The sequence below is a fragment of the Hoplias malabaricus genome, chromosome 9, assembly GCF_029633855.1.
Source record: "Hoplias malabaricus isolate fHopMal1 chromosome 9, fHopMal1.hap1, whole genome shotgun sequence".
NCBI classification, from domain to species: Eukaryota; Metazoa; Chordata; class Actinopteri; order Characiformes; family Erythrinidae; genus Hoplias; species Hoplias malabaricus.
Genome location: NC_089808.1, coordinates 24,242,885 through 24,263,193, shown reverse-complemented (window position 1 = coordinate 24,263,193; position 20,309 = coordinate 24,242,885). Strand labels below are relative to the sequence as shown.

Below are 20,309 nucleotides of genomic sequence, written 5' to 3'. Positions count from 1 at the left end.
CAAGGAGACACCACGCTTTGGGAATCGCACTCGGAACAAGCCTGGCACTCTTGCAGCTCGGCACTGTAAAAATATGAGTGGCCACACATCCCACCAGCTGCCTCTTTCACTGACATCCCAGTACACCTGAAGCCACCTGTTGTCAAGAATGATCACAACAGTGTCTTAAAGCAACAAGCTGTTTAATATACTGATCTAAGGTGATGTCATCACGGATAACTTTATCATAAGAAACTTGCAGTGCCTAAACCTCTTTACCTCTGACAGAGGTCTCAAGCTTTACTCACCTGGGGTATTGAGACACTTGTGTTGCGCTCCACATAAGTTTTCTATCTCCAAGCATTCGTCTCTGTCCTATCAGATATAAACAGCTGTTACCAAGATTTTGCAAATGACAATAGACTGTAGATTTTCTTAATTAACCAATTAACATAAAGCACAATTTTAGCCACTGTACTGTTGACTAAAATTATTGTATTTAAAATGTGTATGTAACTATATCATATCAAATGATTTGAGACTGAATCCTGAGAATCATTACACCCCTATGATTTCCACAAAATTAAATGAACACAAGCCAAGCACCTGACAAATCCTGTCTGCATGAATGGAGCACTGTGACACCAAGAAGAACCCCGAAGGACACATCGTGCATTTCTCACAGTGAGCCCAGTCCCCGGTGAAATCGCAGTATTCCTCTGCCTGACAGGAGCCACATCCCAGATGGGGTCGGCCCACCTCCATCACGCTGGCCTCCAGATCCACTTTGTGCATGGAGTAAGCTTCCTGTTCGCGACTTCTCATCTGGGACTTGATGCTCTCTAGGTGACCCTCAAGATCCTTGTTTACATCCTGAAAGGAAAGCATCCTGACACTGTCCAGGAGAAGACTGTACTGGGCCTTGACTTCATCCATCTGTTCGAACATCTTCCGCTGCTGCTGGAGGATTTCTCTCTGCTGGGACACCAGTGTTCCCTGCTGCTGGGTCAGTTGGGTCTGGAGCTGCTTAATCTCTGTCTGCTGACCTTGGAGCTCCTCAACCAGCTTCTCCTGACCTTTCGTCAAGTGAAGCTGCAGGACCAGGGCATCCTCGGATGGCACCTCATTGGAGCCTGGGTGATTTGGCATAGTGTAATAAAAGCATAAGGTCATTCATTTCCAAATTTCGATTCCCTTATTGTTTACTTTACACACGTTTCAAATGTTCCTGCACTTAATGACATCTTGTTTAATGTGTTGTGGTGTATGTGTGTGAAATATCAATGTACGATGTCCAGTGTAAACTTAACTTGACCTAGTCTTTTGTAGTTTTTGAATCCAAGTTTTAGTGCAACAGTTACAGAAGACCATGGCGGGGAAAATAATTACCCAAGGGACACATTTAGGTTTATATAGTATTCCGGTCCAAGCTGGGAACTGAACCCAAGAGCTGCTATCCACTACACTATCCAAATTAAAATGTAGTCATCAAAAGTGGCTCTTTCTTACCTGGCTTGACGTCACAGGTGAGCTGAATTCCAAACTGAGATCCCTCCCGCTCAGGTAAATCCCGCAGTACATGTTCTGCTCTCTCTTGGGCTTTCACAACTGGGACACGACCACCTCCACTGCTTGCCCCCGTGGGGCAGCCGTCTCCAGCACACAATCCCTGATGAGGCTTGACCCTTGGGCTGAGAGGGGGCAGTCTGCACTCGATGCCCTTGCACCCCTCTGTTTTATTATGAGGTGAGCGACAGCCTCTTCCAGTGCATTCTGGGACAAACACCTCTGCGGTCAGTGTCCTTGGGTTTTCCCGAACACTGCTATGCTGAGGGTGGACTATTGTGTAAGGAACGATAGGACGAGCTGGGCAGCGTGTCCCCCTGCAGCTTCCAGACACATTCCCAACAACTCCTGCCATGCAGACGAGGAGAAAAAGTCCTGTGACCGCCATCTGGATCTTAGGGAATAAAAGCTCTCACCAATGTGTAGTCCCAACGATAAGCCTTGCAATTCACAACTAGGCTACATTACAACCTTCAGTTTACAGCTGTAATAAATTAGTTATATATTTGATTTAAAAAAAAGTAACACACTACATTATCTCACAGCATCAGAGAGTAAAGCAGCTCAGTCCTCTCTCTCTACTTATGCCTCCTGGAGTAAAGTCCATGTGCCACTGCCTTAATTGGCAGCAGGTTTTTTGGTTTTCCCCTAGCTTCTACTAGTGTTAACCCGTGGCTTTCCACGAGCCCATCCAGCTCTGTATGGTACACAGTACATTTTCACTAAGAAGAAGAAAATTACATCTATACACAACCTTTGAAGATCACTGGTCTAGTTACATGTTTGATTCACTAAAAGAAATTAAATTATATGTTAATGAGATCTGTCCTCTGGCTTCAATTTATTGTGCCTCATCCAAAAGACATGCCTGAACACTCCCTATGACTTCAGCATGAATGGGTGGAGCTAAAATTTAGGTAATTTTATGCAGAGAATTTATTCCCAAACTATATAATTGGAAATAATATAAAACTTAATACATAGATATTTCCACTCAAGGGGGTCAAGCCTGAAGTCACTACAGAGAACAGTAATAAACACATTACTTGCAGGGCTGTAGTGCCACCTACAGGTTAAGTGTTGTAATTTGATCCTGTCCCAGAACTTTTTTTTTTTTTTTTTGGAACAATTTCTTTTGAAAACCGGGTATAAACATTTTCTTAACGATTTCAATTACACTAATTTGGAAGTAATTTTCTTCCATATCCAAGCTGTTATGTAGCTGGAACATATACTGAATAAAAAGGGATCAACTGTATTGAGGCATACCATGCCCTGGCCACTTTCTTAGAAACCCTCACATTACATTTCCCCCTCACTTTTCACAGGTGTTTCTTATAACGTGGCCAGTGACTGGAAGTACAGTGTTCCTAAAAAAGAAATCAGCCACTGGGTGTGCTTGATACATAATCGTTCTGAGTGAAAACAGTATAAATAATGGTTGCTCTCTGACAAAAGAAACACCAAATGCCCCACAGTTTACAGGACAGTGTTTTATTATAAAAAAGCTGTACATAAATTGAGAAAGATTATATACAAGATGATGTGAGATAAAGTCACTGCAGAGCACCTCAGGGAAGGACACAGACGTTTCCACGTCTTATGACAAGGCCTTGCAATGATTGACATTGACTGGTCATGATTTGGACAACTCTGTGAGTTACATTCTCACATATGTGATTTGAATAAATAAATATTTAAAGATTAAATAAAATAAAAAATCCTCACAAGGCTAATCAGCCTTCGACAGCAGTTGAGACACTCACAGATATGTGCATTAGCACCTAAGCCAAAGAACGCTGCTCATTCTCTTTCAATACAGTGATCAGAAAGTCATAAACTGGCTGAAAAGCAACACTGTTCAAAAGTGCCCAGACACACTTTGTAATGGGTGTTTTTTTTAATTTATGGCAAACCTATTTCTTATTCATGTGTTAAACACCCGTGGGAGATTTAGCATATATGCTAATAAAGCTAGCATGATTTTCTAGCTAGCTAACAGGTACAATATGTTGTATAATTTATTTCTAGGAAAAATGTACATTTGTAAAATGTAATTTCATTCGACTGTGATTCCTAGGACTTCAAGGTTTGTGAACCAATGGATAATATATACATATATAGTCTAAAAAGACTATTAATACAGCAAAGAGGGGACATATTAATACCACTGATTTTGTAATTACTTTTGAGCCAGCGTGTAACCAGACACTTGTACATGCAGTGTAAGTTAAAGTGATAGAAAATGGGTAAATGACCCCAACAATGTGATCAGTAGATAATGTACCAAATGGACATTATCTGATCTGTTCATTCTCTAGCAGTCGGAGTAATAAAATGAATTGAAATGACTGAACACAGCGCTCATTCATTCAACAGTGTCATTGTCTGATACAGATGTAGCTTAAGCTACACAAAAATATCTGAAGAGTAGTTTTAGGTAATACTGCTTCCCTCAGCCTTGGACCAGGCCAAAGCGCACAAGGGTGGAGTTAAAATACAGTGTAGGCAAAGATTCAAGGCAAAATGGAAAAAAGAAAGAAGAAGAAAAAAAATATGATTGAAGGTTTTCCAGTTTGTTTGTTTGTTTTTTTTTTTTTTTGCCTAATCGTCAGCCAGGCATGTATCACATTTCAAAAACGACATTCAAAACACATCTCTCCTCACACGAGGCAAGAGTTTGGCAGTAATTTACGGAAAAAAATGATAACAACGAGCACTTCTGAATTAAAAAGAAGCCCTAGCCGACAAGTTGGCATACTGCAAAGACTGGCTTCGCTACACTGACGGAAACACGCACGAAAACACACACTAGTTAACAATCTACAGGCAGCTTCGTACAGCACCGTATGTACAAAATATTTAACAAAAAGACCTAGCTAGAAAGAAGCAAAGAATTGCTGTTGTTCTTTCTGCATTCGCCTTTGCATTGTGATAGTCCCTCCACACGATGCACACAGCAAATACTTAAAATATGTCTGCGTTTGGACAAAAACAAACATTCTGTTGTATTCTAATGCACTTGTCATGTTTGTTTGTGATGTTAGTTGGTGTTTGTTGAAGATGGCTGGGGTTATTCGACGTTGGTTGGCATTCGTCTGCGTTAATCTGCGTAGTGCATGATGGACTCCACATAGTTTCCGGGGAAAAGGCCAGTGACACCATTGCACACGCCCTCAAACCAGCCGTCATCATTTTTCTTGATGATGTAGATGATGGCTCCCTCCATGAACGAAAGCTCGTCGTCTTTGTCCTTGGTGTAGTCATAGATAGCCACCACTAAAAGACAGAAAAAAAACTCCTTTGAGGTTAACATCTTTATATAGGCCTTACTGATCTATACCCATTCTCTTTGGGCCGCGATGGGGTGCGAATTTTCATTTAAAATATCATGCACAATGCTCACAATAAAAATGGGATTTGAGTGAACACTATGCAATATTTGGTATTTTTGTTCCTGGGCTCCCTCTTTAGTTCTGAAATCAAGGGACAAAGGAGGGACATTTCCTACTCTACTTCAAAAGTTACATAGTGCAGTTTCCTCAGTGCTGAGCCCAGAGAAGCGATGACAGAGGGATCACAATGACTTTGGAGCAGCAATTTTAAGCTAAAAATACTACCTAGTGTCGCTTTAAACACAAGCCCGCCCCCACATATACACATACCCTTACCCTTCTCTATGTAGGACTTGGGGGCCCAGTGAGGATCTCCATCAGCATAAGGGTCATTATAGTGCACCAGAGCTGCGTCCTCTTCTTCATAGTCCACAGGAGGTGGGGGAGGGGGCGGAGCTGCTTCCTCAAACATGGGCGTGTCCTCAGGGAGTGGTGGTGGGGGAGGGGAGGGGCTGTCTGATACTGAGAAAGATAGACTCTGTTAATTTTATTATGATTTATTAGGGGATGTGACAGTAGTAAAACACCTCAAAAGTAAAATACATTTTATTTAAACACATTCAGCATAGCAGACACTTGCAAGCAGCGTGAGATTAAAGCAGATGTTTGTCATATAATGTGTGTGTGTTTATGTGTACTTGCAAAAGCACAATACTCACTGTTCTCCTGAACCCTGGCCACAAAGCCAGTGAGAGGAATCTGGGGGGTTAGCTGCACCATGGGGGGAGGAGGCTGGGCCACAGGCACTGCTGCTAACAGACACAGACACACAGAGCACACAGAAATACACACACACACACACACACACACACACACACACACACATATATATATATATATACAGACACAGCGGCATCACATAAAAGCACACATAACACGGAACAACAAACAGGGAAATTAGTAAACATAATGAGAGCTGCACAATGAGAGCATGATTTATTTCTGCATGAGCAAAAGCAAGGCAAAGGAGCAGCACAGCCTCCATTGTTTGGACATATTTTTATGGCATTTGAAATATGAAGAGAAACTGACCATTTGTGCTGCTAAAAGTGGTTCCATTAAGAATCTGTTAGCTGAGATCACGCCACTATGCCCATTCTTGGTATTACTATCTCCCCTCAGGAATTATTCTTTATATACATATCTTTTAAATACGTAAACAAACGCTCTGCTATGTCAAGAGTTTCAAGTGTCAAGACATTATTATAAACAGAATATTTCTATATCTATCCTTCTATTTTGCATTTATATCTTAAATAATTAGTCTGACTGGCATCAGTGTGTGTGATTCCCTGTGATGGACTACTGCCCTGCCTTGTTTTTTCCAAGTAGGCTCCTTACCCACCATGACCCTGATCACGATGAAGCTGTTATGGAAACGGAATGAACGAATGAATAATTACTTTTTTGCTATTGGTCTATCTCACTTCAAAAGTCTTTGCCTTTCAGTTTTAGCCCTCAGGTTTGACGAGAGCCGACTCTAGTCTATCACTGCCTACTAAACACATGATTGACCACATGGAGGCAATTAGCCCTGCCCTCAGAATTTAAATCTACCCACCCAAACAATGAAGTGTTAAACCTTTCTCCCACCACGCTGACACTCTCACCTGTGTTCTGGGGGAATGTGGGACCCCCATTGACATGTGGCTGGGACACAGAGAACTGGGCGGAGCTGGAGGGGGCCCGGCGATACGTCCCTGTGGCCGACACCATGGAAGCAGAGGAGGAGGTGGTGGAGGAGTTGTGCCTCGAGATCTGCCGCGAGATGGTGCCGAACTGGGACATCGGGACCGGACCTAGACCTGGACCTGGGGGAACCGCTGTGAAGTTAACAGAGAAAATGGGTGAGTGTAACAGGCCAGAGAATAACTACTGTTATCACCAGGATATTCCACATGCTCTAAATGACCATTGAATTGGCAGCATGGAGAGGGACTAGTGCAGTTAGCTTATATCATGCTTCCTAGTTCGTTGTCTCACCTGGTGCCATGCTGGGAGGGGAGGGTGTTGGGACTGCCAAAGGGATGCCCATGCTGTTCCCGCTGTTCTCTCGCCCTCCACTGCCCCCACTGCTCCCACTGCAAGGAAAACCGTATTCTTAGAAGTGATAATTACAATATATGCCCAAAGTACCCAAACACACGATAATGAGTAAAATGAGAGCCTAAGGTCACTGACCAGTGCTAAGTGTCGGCTAGAGGCCCTCTGGCAACTCAACACTTCCAAGCTGTGCAACTTTCTCTGGCGCAGTGTAGCCCCATACAGCCTATTTTGGCTGTGTTTGATTGGTGCTTGTGAACCAGAACTTATTCTCTTGTGGTTGAATGGATTTAAATCCTAACAGTAATAATCCAATATCTCGTCTTCTAAGAAGAGTAGAAGCTATTACTGCAGTGAACAGTGGACAAACACTCTATTAATGCCCTTTATTTCAGATTTACAGATAACATGCCGTCAAGCTTTGGACATATATTATGTTTATGATCTTCTATAAAGATGTAAATGCAGCTGCAGTATTTTTTAATCATGCGTTGTAGTTTACTGCCGTTTTGTCTCCAGCACAGCGGTGTGTAATCAAAGAGCCAGAAGGGTTTAGTGTTCACTCAGGCCATATTGACTTCCTCCCTCTTTCAGGACTCTGAATGGGCCCATGGGGAGACGGAAGGCAGCAGTGAATGGAATTCATGGCCACCACTCGTGTATAACCAAGAGGACTCTCTGGACAAGCTCCAAGACACTGTCAGACAGTTATGAATAAATGCAGTCAGTGCCAAGGGTTGGCTCAACTACTGAAGCTTCACTTACGAATAATTAAAGATTTTAATAGATAGTATGTCTTACAGATAGAGCACAGAAAATTCTTATCTGCCAAAACCTTGTTTATACACTCACTGTCCATTTTATCAGCTCCACTGACATTACAGGAGCACTTTGTAGTGGTGTGTTACAAGTGCTGTTACAAGTGGATCAGACACAGCAGTGGCTGCTGGAGTTTTTAAACCCTGTGTCTGCTCACTGTGCACTCTTAGACACTCCTAACTCATTTGTCACTGCACAGTTTGTGTTGGTCGTCCTCTAGCCCTTCATCGTTGGACACAGGACTCTGTCAGCTGGATGATTTTGATTGGGAGCTAACAAAGTATGCAGAGCAACAGGAGAACACAAAGCAACAAGCACCTGAAATACTGTGGTGTGTGTAGACTACATATGATACCTGTGTGTCCTGGGTCTCTGATTGAGCGAGGCTGTGCGCCCAGGGCTGTTCTGACCGCTGAGTCGAGCTGGACTAGTCATGTAGTCGTTCGGCACCACGGGAGGTTTGACCGGCTCCAGTGTCTTATACGGTGTGTTCCTCCTGAGAGGGAAAAAGGTGCATTTTGTGTATGGTCTGTGCCATGACTATACCTCTTATTTCGGTATCTCTTAAAGGAACTCTTAAAGGTTTTTTTTCCTCCTGGGGTTCCCGCTAGTGTATTTAATTTTTACAGCACTGTACTGAAATCAATGGGAAGAGGGAGGGAGGGAGGAAGGACGTTTCCTACCCTCCTCTAAAAGTTACATAGTGCACCTTCTGCAGTGCTGAATCCAGAATAGCAATGAAAGTGGCTCTATTCTCCCTATGACAGGTCAGTGTAGCATCACAATTATTCTGAAGATGTAGTTTTAAGGTAAAGATACTACATAGTGTTCCTTTAAATGGTAGCATTATAGACAAATGTTTAAGTTCATAATATTGAACATGGTAAATGTCAGGTAAAGAAACAGAGCTACATAGTGAACATGAATATATATATATATGTGTGTGTGTGTTTGTTTTATTAGCTGCTATACACTAGTGAGTATTACAAAAGTCCTACCAAGTCCTACACATAAAGCCATCAACAGTCAAGGCATCGTTGTATATCTGACCTACCCCAGAGTGCCCCTCCCAGCCATGGGGGGGCTTGGTGGTTTCTGTGTTGGTGGATTGGTTCTCGATAAAGTGCCCCCTGCAGCCCTGGCCGGCTGGCTGTTACCTTGCTAAAAAAATGAGAAAGAATAAACACAGTGTAAATTCATGTATCACTATAATATTTATAAACCTTTAAAACAGCTCTGGCACTTATTTGTCAACTGTCTTCATCAGACGATATTTTAGTTTTTATTTATTTTTAAAAGGAGATCAGTTTTTCTAAAGGCAACCATTAGCATGCAGTATTGATACATTTAACATATACATTAGAGCTTGGTTGGTCTGGCCTGGTTAGGGCATAATTTCTCTTGTGTGGGGGGCTCAGATTTCATATTTCACAATCATGTTCCCACAACCCACTATTCAGTTTCAATTTTATGTTTTCTTCCTCCAGAAATAAACATAGGATGCTGTGGTTGAGGTCAAGTTTGGACAGAGTATAGGACACCCCACCCCCCACCCACAATCACACGTAATGCTACCAACCTGGGAGGGTGAAGCATATGTTTCCTCCGAGATCTGTGAGGCTAACTATAACATCTTGTCAAACCGCCACCAGCGCACCACACTTGGAGGAGAACACTAAACACGGCTAACTAACTGGCTGGGTTTTCCCAAAAGCATCTAAGTAGAAAGATGCAGAGCGAGCATCACACTGAACACACTCTCTCCCAGTTAAGACCATCTTAACAGTAAGAAGCTTTTGAGGAAACTGGGCCCAGATCTGTCACATAAGCCCACAGACACCTGCGCTGGCCAGCACTGTACTTGTGCGATAGGCTGAAGGTGTGGGGGACATCCTTCCCACCCAAAGTGTGAAGCTAATTATGCTCTCTTGGACTCCCAGCTCCAGTGGAGCATTCACTGTCTCTGGATGATGGTGCCAAATGCACAAAAGTGAGATGCCTGAGGAAGCTCAAATCATTAGGAGTGATGTAAGAGTCCACTTACCTTTGCTTTTAGCCACTGAACGAAAGCAGTGTAGGAAAAGAAGGAACATGTTTACTCATTATTTTAAATTAATGAGGAAAAAAACAATGAAAAGGGGTGACACAAAAGGGTATTTTAATTATATACTCGGAATGATGAAGCACAGCAAATTTACTGGAGAGAGAGAGATCTAAAAGGCCAGGGCTCAATGGAAATAAAATTAAGGGATAACCACATAAATGTCACGTCTAATTGTCTGGAAGCCCTGTTGTTTTCCCAGGGAGCTGCTTAACTAACCTGTTCATGATTATAAATGTTGTGCCAATGAATGAATAATTTATTTTGTCAAAGAAAGGCCACTTATTTAATTAATAATGTTGCTTCATTAATTTAGCTGAGAAGACAGATTACATATATAGACAATGAGTTAATAAATTGCCGCAGGTAGGATATTAACCCAGGACTAATACATTTCTATTCATATCTAACAATAAATTAAACACATACAGCTGTTCATCTCTGTACCTTGAACTACAATTACTAGGGAAACTATACTAAAAATATTGAAGCAGGTATCTGTTTTATTAAGAAACATAATTGTCATATGTATTACAATGTTAAGGGACTTAGAATTGAACCCAGAGTCACACCACAGAAAATCATGTATCTCTGACACCTATATTTAATACCTATCCTTATATACCTAATACCTATACCTATATTTAAACACAGCTACCTTGCATGATATGCACAACACACTACCTGGCCTCATACACTGTGGACATCTGCATATCCAACATTTCTTCAGAAACTGGATTAATTGGTATTTTGTGCACCTTTGCTGCAGCAACAGCTTCTACACCTCTCTACACACCTTCTCTATACTGCTCTACAGACCATTGCTAAAGGGATTTATACCCCTCTAGCCCACACTTGCCATTGCGCTTGGTGACCTCTGAATATCTGTGAGCACCTTAAAGTAGCTGACATGCTTGGACATCCATTGTAACTGTGGCATAAGTGGTACAGCGAGAGCAGTTTCTAATTAAGCTCAGAACTGTCAGGATCGATCACATACATGGGAAAGGAAATGACTGGCAGGAGATTTATATTTGATGGGTGCCAGGTTAAATGCTTTAATGATGTGTTCATGGCTCTCGGGGAGCCCTAGGGGGCTCTACCTGGCTGTGGGGTGAACAGGCCACTGCACACCACCACAGACCTTACAAAGCATTTATTTAGTCCTAGGATGTGCAGACACAACCAGCGCATGGCCTCTGGGAAAGCAGGATTAGGGTTTGTCTGCATAAAGTAGGTCTACCTGACTGACAGATTAGACTGACAGAAGATCTCGTTAAATGTATTATAATATCATCATATAATTAACAAAATGATATTAACACATAAATGTAAGCATTTTACAAGATTTGTATCAGATATTCAAAACATTCTGGAAGAAGCAACACACAACTTTTTTATTGAATTTACTCTATTAGCAGTAGTCATTTATTTTTCAGGGGACATGTCTGAGCAGATTAGATATACAACTTACCTAAATACAAAAAGGGAAAGTCAAAGGAAACAACAGCCATGCAAGTTTTCACTCTTATTTTTCAATCACAAACTCACTTTAACACCGTGGCCCACGTCATCCAGCAGGGTGTAGTCTATGGGCTTCCGGATGTAGCGCACTGGACGCTCCATGTTGCCGGGGGCGATGATCTTGTGAGTCCTGGACGTGTTCTTGTTGGTGGTCAATATCCCGATCTCTCGTCTTGCTACCTTCTCTTTATGGATGTCCACGGTCTGCAGGAAGGGGAAGAAACATTTCTGAACCATCGAATGCATGCTCACAGTTGTGTGCAAATTTATGGGCATTCTCTTATAATATCAATAAAGGCCTGCTTTATTCCTGAATAAATATCCTTCAGGTTTTAACAAATTATTTAGATGTTAACACAGACAAAGAAGCCAGTTTTTAAAGTTGTTCTGAGCTAAAAAAAGAAAAAAAAAAGGGTGGGTTGTCTTATTTTACAGTATTTAGGTTAACAGACAGTCCAGATCCCCAAATATATGTCCACAGACACTGACAATGTGAGTTATTCATACTAGGACCCCTTTAAGACCTGAAAAGAGACCAATCACACTAGGTTCATGTTACTGATTGTGGCCTGTTCTGAAAGCTCTAAAAGAGATGTGCGCTCTACCTTGGTCAGATGAACTCTTGGTTACAATTCAGCCCACATTTACATGTGGTAGAAGTGTTTCCTGTACCCTCTGTACATATATATTCACATACACACACACACACAATCACATGCTTCATCTGACTATTTTTACACAGTGACACATTGAATATACAGCAAGTGCCACCTGAGATCAGAGATGTAGGGCAGGGTGTAAACGTTTAGGTCAAGTGACATGTATCATTTACAATGAACACACTTAAGGTACACTCAGCATTTATTACTAAAGTGAACTTATTTGAATTGTGCAAAGTTTGGAAAATAATAATAATAATAGATTTATCTTTTACATATCAGTGTTGCTTTAAAATTTTCAAAGAAAAGAAACCCCCTAAAGAAAGAAAGGAGGAGGCATGCAAGTACGTTCTGAATTAAAAAGAAAATGTGTATGGAGTTATACTTATTTATATATTTATTTATAAGCATAACTAAGGCAGCACGGTGCCACAGCAGGTAATGTCTCAGTCACACAGCTCCAGGGACCTGGAGGTTGTAGGTTCGATTCCCGCTCCGGGTGACTGTCTGTGAGGAGTGTGGTGTGTTCTCCCTGTGTTTGCGTGGGTTTCCTCCGGGTGACTGTCTGTGAGGAGTGTGGTGTGTTCTCCCTGTGTCTGCGTGGATTTCCTCCTGGTAACTGTCTGTGAGGAGTGTGGCGTGTTCTCCCTGTGTCTGCGTGGGTTTTCTCCGGGTGACTGTCTGTGAGGAGTGTGGTGTGTTCTCCCTGTGTCTGCGTGGATTTACTCCTGGTAACTGTCTGTGAGGAGTGTGGTGTGTTCTCCCTGTGTCTGCGTGGATTTACTCCTGGTAACTGTCTGTGAGGAGTGTGGTGTGTTCTCCCTGTGTCTGCGTGGGTTTCATCCAGGTGCTCCGGTTTCCTCCCACAATCCAAAAACACACGTTGGTAGATGGATTGGCAACTCAAAAGTGTCTGTAGGTGTGAGTGTGTGTGTTGCCCTGTGAAGGACTGGCGCCTCCTCCTGGGTGTATTTCTGCCTTGCTCCCAATGATTCCAGGTAGGCTCTGGACACACCGTGACCCTGAACTGGATAAGCAGTTACAGATAATGAATGAATGAATAACTAAGTTCAGGATGTGCAGCAGGTAGTGTCGCAGCCAAAAGGTTTCAAGGTCTCAAGGTCTTGGGTTTGAAACTCTTGATGTGTCGCTATCTGTGAGGAGGGTGGTGTGTCTGTGTGGGTTTCCTCCCACAATCCAAACACACAGGTTGGCACATGGAGTGACTGTGTGAAACTGTCCACAGGTGTGTGTGTGTGTGTGTGTGTGACAAGATGAGCATGTGAAACTGCTCATACGACAAAAGCAAACTGGGTCCCAGCCATACATCAGCTCATGGGATATAAGACACTTATTCAAAGTCCCAAAGGAGAAACAGCTCTGGATGGATGCAGTAGTGTTGTCATGGCAATGGAGGAAGGCTGCTGACCTGAGAGATGTGATTGATGGAGGACTCCATTCGGCGCAGCTGTGATGCCTGGATGTCCAGCAGCTGCAGGACGTTGTTGGCTAAGGCATTGATCTGGTACGCCACACTGGCCAGGGACTGAGTGGTGTAGGCTTTGGTCTCCTCCAGGGCTTTCTTCTTATCCTGAGCCTGAGAGAGAGAAAGAGAGAATGAGAGAGAGAGAGAGAGAGAGAGAGAGAGAGAGAGAGAGAGAGAGAGAGAGAGAGATGAGAGTTAAAGTGAGAGTGAGGGAGGGGTGACAGAAAGAGATAAAAAGAAACAAACATAGGGATAGACAGAAAGAGAGAGGAAGTGAGAGTTTAAAGAGTGAAAGAAAGAGACAGAGGGACAATGACCAACAGCGGAGAGAAAGAAAGGAAGTGAGAGAAAGGGTGTGAATAAGGCAGGAACAGAGACAGAGAGGGAGTGAGAGAGAAACAGGGAAAGGGTGAATGGGGGGAGATATCACTACAGGGCGAGATAACTCCAACGTGGCAAACCTTTGAAAATGAAGCTGTTTGAAATCCTGAGCTGATAAAATGATGGGAAAGCTTCTTCTGATTAATGTCCAATGCAATGTCATCTGGCTTTGAGCTTGAGTGGAAAACATACAGCCGAACTGAACAACACAATTTGATGGAGCTCCATCACTCCAGAGCCCAGTTCTGGGGAGTGCGGGCTTCATACCCCTCTAGCAGACACTTGGTATTGGACATGATGGACTTAGACCTGCTCCAGAGCCTCTCACACTTCTTTATGGAGTTTATACACCAGAATAGGTTCACATTAAAGCAGCTGAATTCACACAATCATCACAAGGGGGTATCTACAAACTTTACACTTCAGTCCCAACCAAGTGAGCTGTTGTAAGCTTAAAACGTTCACATCTATATTTAGGCCTTCCTGCTTTTTGATGGAAGAAGAAAACCAACCTCGTTAGCTTCCACAAAAAGAAAGGGATTTCAATATTCTTTCTAAATATATCTATATAATTTTATTATTTTTATGGGTTTAATGTGCAATGCAAGGCACCCAGTTTTCTATATCCTTGGTACAAATTAATTTAAAGTGATATTAGCTCTTAATAATATTGTAATATATATATATGTGTGTGTTTTTTTTTTTTAAATATCTATATGTGTGTTTATATGGCATAAATGTTAATAATAATATGTGTGTATTTCTGTATCATTTATATGTATGTAATAACATGAGAGCTTCTAATTAGTCAAACAACAAGGACATATAGTGTCTTTATTCCAAGCACAGAATAGCACCCTCTGGTGGTTGAGTTCCTAAATGTCTGATTGAGTATGTGAGTGAGTGAGCAAGCATGTGAACTCCAGGATGTGCCTAACATCTAAAATGCCACCAAGAAATGAGATATTATTAAATTAAACATATCGGGATATTTGGGGCCTTTATTTAAAAATGTAAAATATCTCAGAACCACAAAATAGTTCACGAAAATTAAGTGTATTAATTAATCATTATTAATTTTGTTTGCACTATAAACACAAATGTACTTGTACAATATTTTTTAGCAATGTACATAAACAGCTTACAGGTGCAATAGATCATCCAGGGTATTCTCCTAATATTTGTCTAGAAGTGAAAGAGAATAAATGAAACGTATAGTCCTGGATTTAGCCAAGTAGGTCACTCAGAGAGAGTGAACTGCGGGTCAGTGCACTTCTTAATGAGCATCGGCATCTGTAAATGCATTCATCTGACATATTTTGGAATAACTACAGACTGGACACTGTACATTTTAGAGAACTAACAATATAATAATATATAATCAATAATATATAAACAATATAATTGTAGGTTAGTAACTGGTAAAAAGTATTCAATGTTTACTATAAGGTCTTTCAGTAGTTGCTATAAAATATTCCCTTCCATTGAAATGTCTCATAAATTAATTTAAAATTCAGTACAATCAATATCCACTGTAGGCAAGCCATCCCCAGAAACCCCCTCCCCCCCTTTTGGAGGTATGCATGTTTAACATACTGGAAAAACAACAGCAAACAAAATTAAACATTCTGCATCAAATACAGCTACCAGCACCAACAACACTTAACTCAGACTGTATCATTGATTTCAAACATGAAATCACTAGTGAAATGTAAGCTTGCGGTCATCTCTCCTTCAAGGCGATGGGACCCTGGTCTTCTTTGAATGAAAATAACTGCCTGAAGGTGTCAGTAAGGGCTTGTCTAGCACAGATTAGGCCAAACCACTTGGTGTTTTCATCAGAACACCCACAGAAACTGAGCAAATATAAATAAGGAATGACAATGAAAGTGAATACAAACGAACTTTGGCTGTTTAAAAGGTTTAAAGATAAATAACCACAAGCATCGAAGTAGGTTAACTACTATTATCCTGGAACGATTTTCCCCACTCCTTAGAGCTGCTTCCCAACCCCACATGTGGCCCTTGACTCTACAAAGCAGAAGTGTTTCATTAGAGCTCTTTACTGCCAAGCGATGAGTTGGAGCTGTTCATTAAAATGAATACAATTGCCCATCATTGTCTAAATATTCTCTGTTTACAGAGCACAATAAATACATAATTGAATACTGAAAATAATTTTGAAACACCTGGCAAATCTAAACATCAGTATAGATCATTTGGATCTGAAATTGTGCAGTCTTATCGTAAACATACAAGTGATACATATTTAGAAAGCAGGGCCTCACAGGAGCAGCAAGACCTTTTTACCACAAAAACTAGCAAAGAAGCCATTGTTGATTATTTCTATAACGTTTCTCAAATTGCAACACATGAGAGGAAAAAATCAATTGCTTTATAGCCGTTGACTGAACCAGTTTATGCTCTATAAAGCGGGTCACCCACACAGGGGCAACTTTGTTTAACCCCTTTCCACACTGGTCTGAGTGGCCGCAATTCCTCTGGTTAGAGCTGGACGATACGGCCTAAATTTATAATCACAATGAATTTCTTAATTTCAGTTGATACAATATAATTCCAATATTAATACAAACAATAAAAAAGCCACAGGAAAATGGCCAAGAACTGAAAGCAACATGACATCAACATCAAACAAAATCCTCTCAGCTTTGTCAATATTAATATTTTTAAACTAACTTTAAAATTGAGTGTGGAACTGACGACAGTACCCTGTAAAAACCGTCAGTCAGTGACAGATCCTGTAAATGATGTATATTGAAATATTGAAAATGTGTTTAAAAATCATATCAATGTTATTGAAACATTTTACATTGCGATTTATATTGATATTAAATTATTGTCCAGCCCTATCTCCAGTATCATCTCGTTCTCTCTTAACAGCGTGAGGTGCTGATGATGTGTGTGTGTTCATCATTATGTTTACTTTGCCCTCGTCAACAAAAGAACAGGAATATGAAGGAACATTTGAACTGTGTTTAACACTCCTCTGTTTAAACACAACCGGGGTCAGCTCTGACCGCTCCAAACTCTGCTCTGAATTAACATTCACACTCAATGTGTCACATTCACACTCACATTCAATACTGTGCCTCCAAAAGGACAGAAAGCCTTGAGGATAATCTCCACAGTAATAGGATAGATGGAGTGCAAAAAGCTCTGATTCTGCTTTGATTTATTGCACTCTGCACAGAGTGAACTTGCCCATACTGGGACTCCTCTATCAGCAGATTTTACACAGAACAAAAAGGAGAATGTTTCAGTCAAATTCAATCGCCCTAGGGGAATGGCCACTAAAGGGCCTGCGGAAAGAAGCTACAAATAGTTTAGTACAGAATTCCTGAAAAAGGCGACCGCTAGGTGTCAGTATAATGACTATTTTAAACCGTGATGAAGAATGATGGGTGAAAAAGACTGATTGCTCCTTTAAATGTTTATTATTCTGCCTTTTCCTGTGACTGATGTATCTCGTGTGTAATCTGAATGACTCCGAGACAAGAGATGATCACAAGTAAGCTGTAAACAGTTTTTGATCCAGACAGGTGTAATCCAGATTACCACACGGCTGAACATCCTTGATAGCAGCAGGGCAGCAATGACACAGCTCTTCTGACAGATTACAACATTGCACTCTGTGTGGATGGGTGAATCATGCCAAAAGAAATCCAGTCCATACAAATCCATAGAAAATGATCCATAGGAACCATATAAGTCTATCTGTTTCACAAACTCCTGCATGAACTACAGAATCATTTTCATGGCCTTCTTCATGAAATAAACTAAAACCACAATAGTTTGTCCAATTGCATGGAAAAGGTCTTAATTCTTAGTGAGAATTAGGATCATTTCTACTGGCACACATATTTAGATGAAGGAGGTGTGTAAGCACAATAAGGACTGCAAAAGGGTCGATATCAGAGATCTAGGCCACAGTATTCAGGCTCAGAACACTTTTCATATACACAGCAGATTAGCTAGGACTTGCTCAAACACTGTTTTAAGAAGCAAAGCTAATGAGTATCTGAGCAGCTGCAGCTGAGAAACACTGACAAGGGGCGGAGCTAGGAGTGAGCTGGAGTGTTGTTGAACCATTCCCCTGGAAAAAATGGTCCAGTATGTTCCATATATAGTGAAACAAGGGAAGCTGATATAGAAAATGAAAACTGGAATATAATGCAGTTACAAGGTTAATTTGGGCAGAGATTATATCATTGGTGCCACAGTAGTATGGTGTAACATATAGACTATGTATGTACCAATATGTATTTTAATATCCGAGTATATAATGCTGGATATGCAGTGCACATATTTGCGGATAACAGAGTAGTGTTTTATAAGCCAGTGCCAAAAGATTCATATGCAAATGAAATGGGCAATAATGCATTTCGATTGGACATTTGGGCCTTATATTCTGGTTCGGAAACGCTGGGTAACCGCTGTAAAGGCGTGGTTTGTTTGCCATGCACAAATGAGCTCGTGCTATGACTTGCACGACCATTTCTCAGCTGCTGCATGCAAATGAAGCGGTCTCACCACCGCCACCGTATTGCATTGGCTTTTTAAAAAACATACACGCATATGCACCCTTAACGCAACGCGTTTTCAGCCCTTTTCTTTGCAGCCACAGCTCCCAAACGGTGCTGGGAAAGCGGCAGAAATGACAGACACACCCTCCGGCTAGCAATGCTTTGTAACGAGAGAGAGAGAGAGAGAGAGAGAGAGAGAAAAGAGGGCGCATTACACATATAATAGAGAGTCAGGAGATAAAACATTGATGAAACAGAAATAGAGAAATAGAGAGAGAGAGAGAGATCGTTAGAACACAGTGACAGACGCAGAGAGAGAGAGAGAGAGAGAGAGAGAGAGAGAGAGAGACTTCTCAATTAAAATAGAGATAATGTTGGAGACTGACGAGAGTCTGACAGAACAGAAAAAAATGGCACAGACAGACAGAGACAACGTTAGAAAGACAGGGAGACCCCGAAAGGGAGAGAGAGAGAGAGAGAGAGAGAGAGAGAGAGAGAGAGAGAGAATGCTAACTGAGGGTGTTACTCCACAATCCCAAATGGGAGCTACAAATCCTCGGCGTCCACATTCGACGTCAGTTAATGAAATACAGCGTTTATTATAGAATTAAAAATTATTCTGAGCTCAGACGAGCTTCACTGGGTTTTCTGTTTCCTGAGACAAAGAAAAGCAGTCCTTACAGAACCCGTAACATCGGCATTCACGGACAAAAACCGAGCACACAGACAAAACGCACACACAGAGACAAAACGCACACACAGAGACAAAACGCCTGTTTTTTTTTTTTTACCTGTACATAATTATTCTCGCAGTACTCCGCGACCCTGGACAGATTCTGATAGCTCTCAAGAAGCGCTCTCTTCCCCGCCGGGATCTCCTCCTCCAGCAGCATCTGCAGCTCTGCCATCTTTACATCCCTCCTTCTCCCTCTCTCTCAGACTGTTTAGCTCTCTATTTCTCAGTCTGTATCTCTCTTTTGCTTCTGTCTCTTGTGCCTGTAATCTTTTTCACTCGATATCTGTCTCTTTCCCTCCTGTTCCTCCCTGTATTACCCACCTCTCTCTCTCTCCCTCTCTCTCTGTAAGTGTGGGTCTCCCTGTGTTTCCCTTTCTGTCTATCTTTCTCTCGCTCTCTTTCTCTCTCCTCCTTCTTACATGTGAAGGCCGGCTGTTCTGCGTCCTGATTGGCCGCCCTGCCCGGCTCACCCGTGTTGCTCCAATAGAAGAAGAGCAAACCTCTAATAGCGATGAGAAAAACAACGCTCTATTCGAATATTATTATTTATTGTTTATTATTTATTTATTATTTTATTATTAATAATTTATATATATATATATATATATATATATATATATATATATATATATATATATATATATATATATATACAGAACAAGAAAGTTTTATTAAAGTTTCAAGCAGTTTTATTAAAATGTAAATGTTTATCATATTGCATCTATCCATCTTCTGTAACCACTGGAAGGAACAACCCTGGATATGGCCCAGTCCATCGCAGGACATCACATATTCACCTGGTCACACACTCATAGCTGTAGACACACAAACGTTTCATACATTCACCCACACACACATTTTAACATAGCCATCGTATGTGGAGGAAATCCACTCAGGCACTGCGAGAACACACAAAACTCCGTGCAGACAGGGACCCAAGGAGAGGTTCCAACTCAGTGTGCTGAGTGGCTGTTCTGTTCAGCCTAGTTTCCAATCACAGTCAAAGTTACATTTAAAAACCTCTTTATTTGTGTATAAATGGCTTCTAATAAAACAGGCAAAGTGACAAAAACCCC

The 20,309-nt window shown here is 41.4% G+C and overlaps 1 protein-coding gene across 3 annotated transcripts; it reads right to left on the bottom strand.

Moving 5' to 3' along the window:
* Window positions 1–3,040: 3,040 nt before the first annotated feature.
* Window positions 3,041–19,574, bottom strand: abi1b (abl-interactor 1b). Of its 3 annotated transcripts, none has more exons than XM_066680672.1 (11): window positions 19,289–19,574; window positions 13,516–13,683; window positions 11,455–11,631; window positions 9,847–9,861; window positions 8,857–8,963; window positions 8,158–8,298; window positions 6,924–7,021; window positions 6,551–6,763; window positions 5,600–5,692; window positions 5,217–5,402; window positions 3,041–4,824 (listed from the first exon to the last, which is right to left on the bottom strand). In XM_066680672.1, the coding sequence occupies exons 1-11, from the start codon at window positions 19,403–19,405 to the stop codon at window positions 4,649–4,651; spliced, it is 1,491 nt and encodes a 496-aa protein (XP_066536769.1). In that variant the 5' UTR covers window positions 19,406–19,574; the 3' UTR covers window positions 3,041–4,648. The 3 variants fall into 3 exon arrangements, with proteins under 3 accessions (XP_066536769.1, XP_066536770.1, XP_066536771.1); XM_066680673.1 differs by having other exon boundaries at window positions 5,600–5,689; XM_066680674.1 differs by lacking the exon at window positions 9,847–9,861.
* Between the last annotated feature and the right edge of the window lie 735 nt (window positions 19,575–20,309).

Excerpts from the sequence above, each read along its gene's own strand:
- abi1b (XM_066680672.1), bottom strand. The coding sequence starts at position 19,405 with ATGGCAGAGCTGCAGATGCTGCTGGAGGAGGAGATCCCGGCGGGGAAG. Across the intron at positions 8,299-8,856 it reads GCTGGGAGGGGCACTCTGGG|GAGGAACACACCGTATAAGA; the intron begins GTAGGTCAGATA and ends TTTCCCTCTCAG. Across the intron at positions 7,022-8,157 it reads CAGAGACCCAGGACACACAG|TGGGAGCAGTGGGGGCAGTG; the intron begins GTATCATATGTA and ends TTTTCCTTGCAG.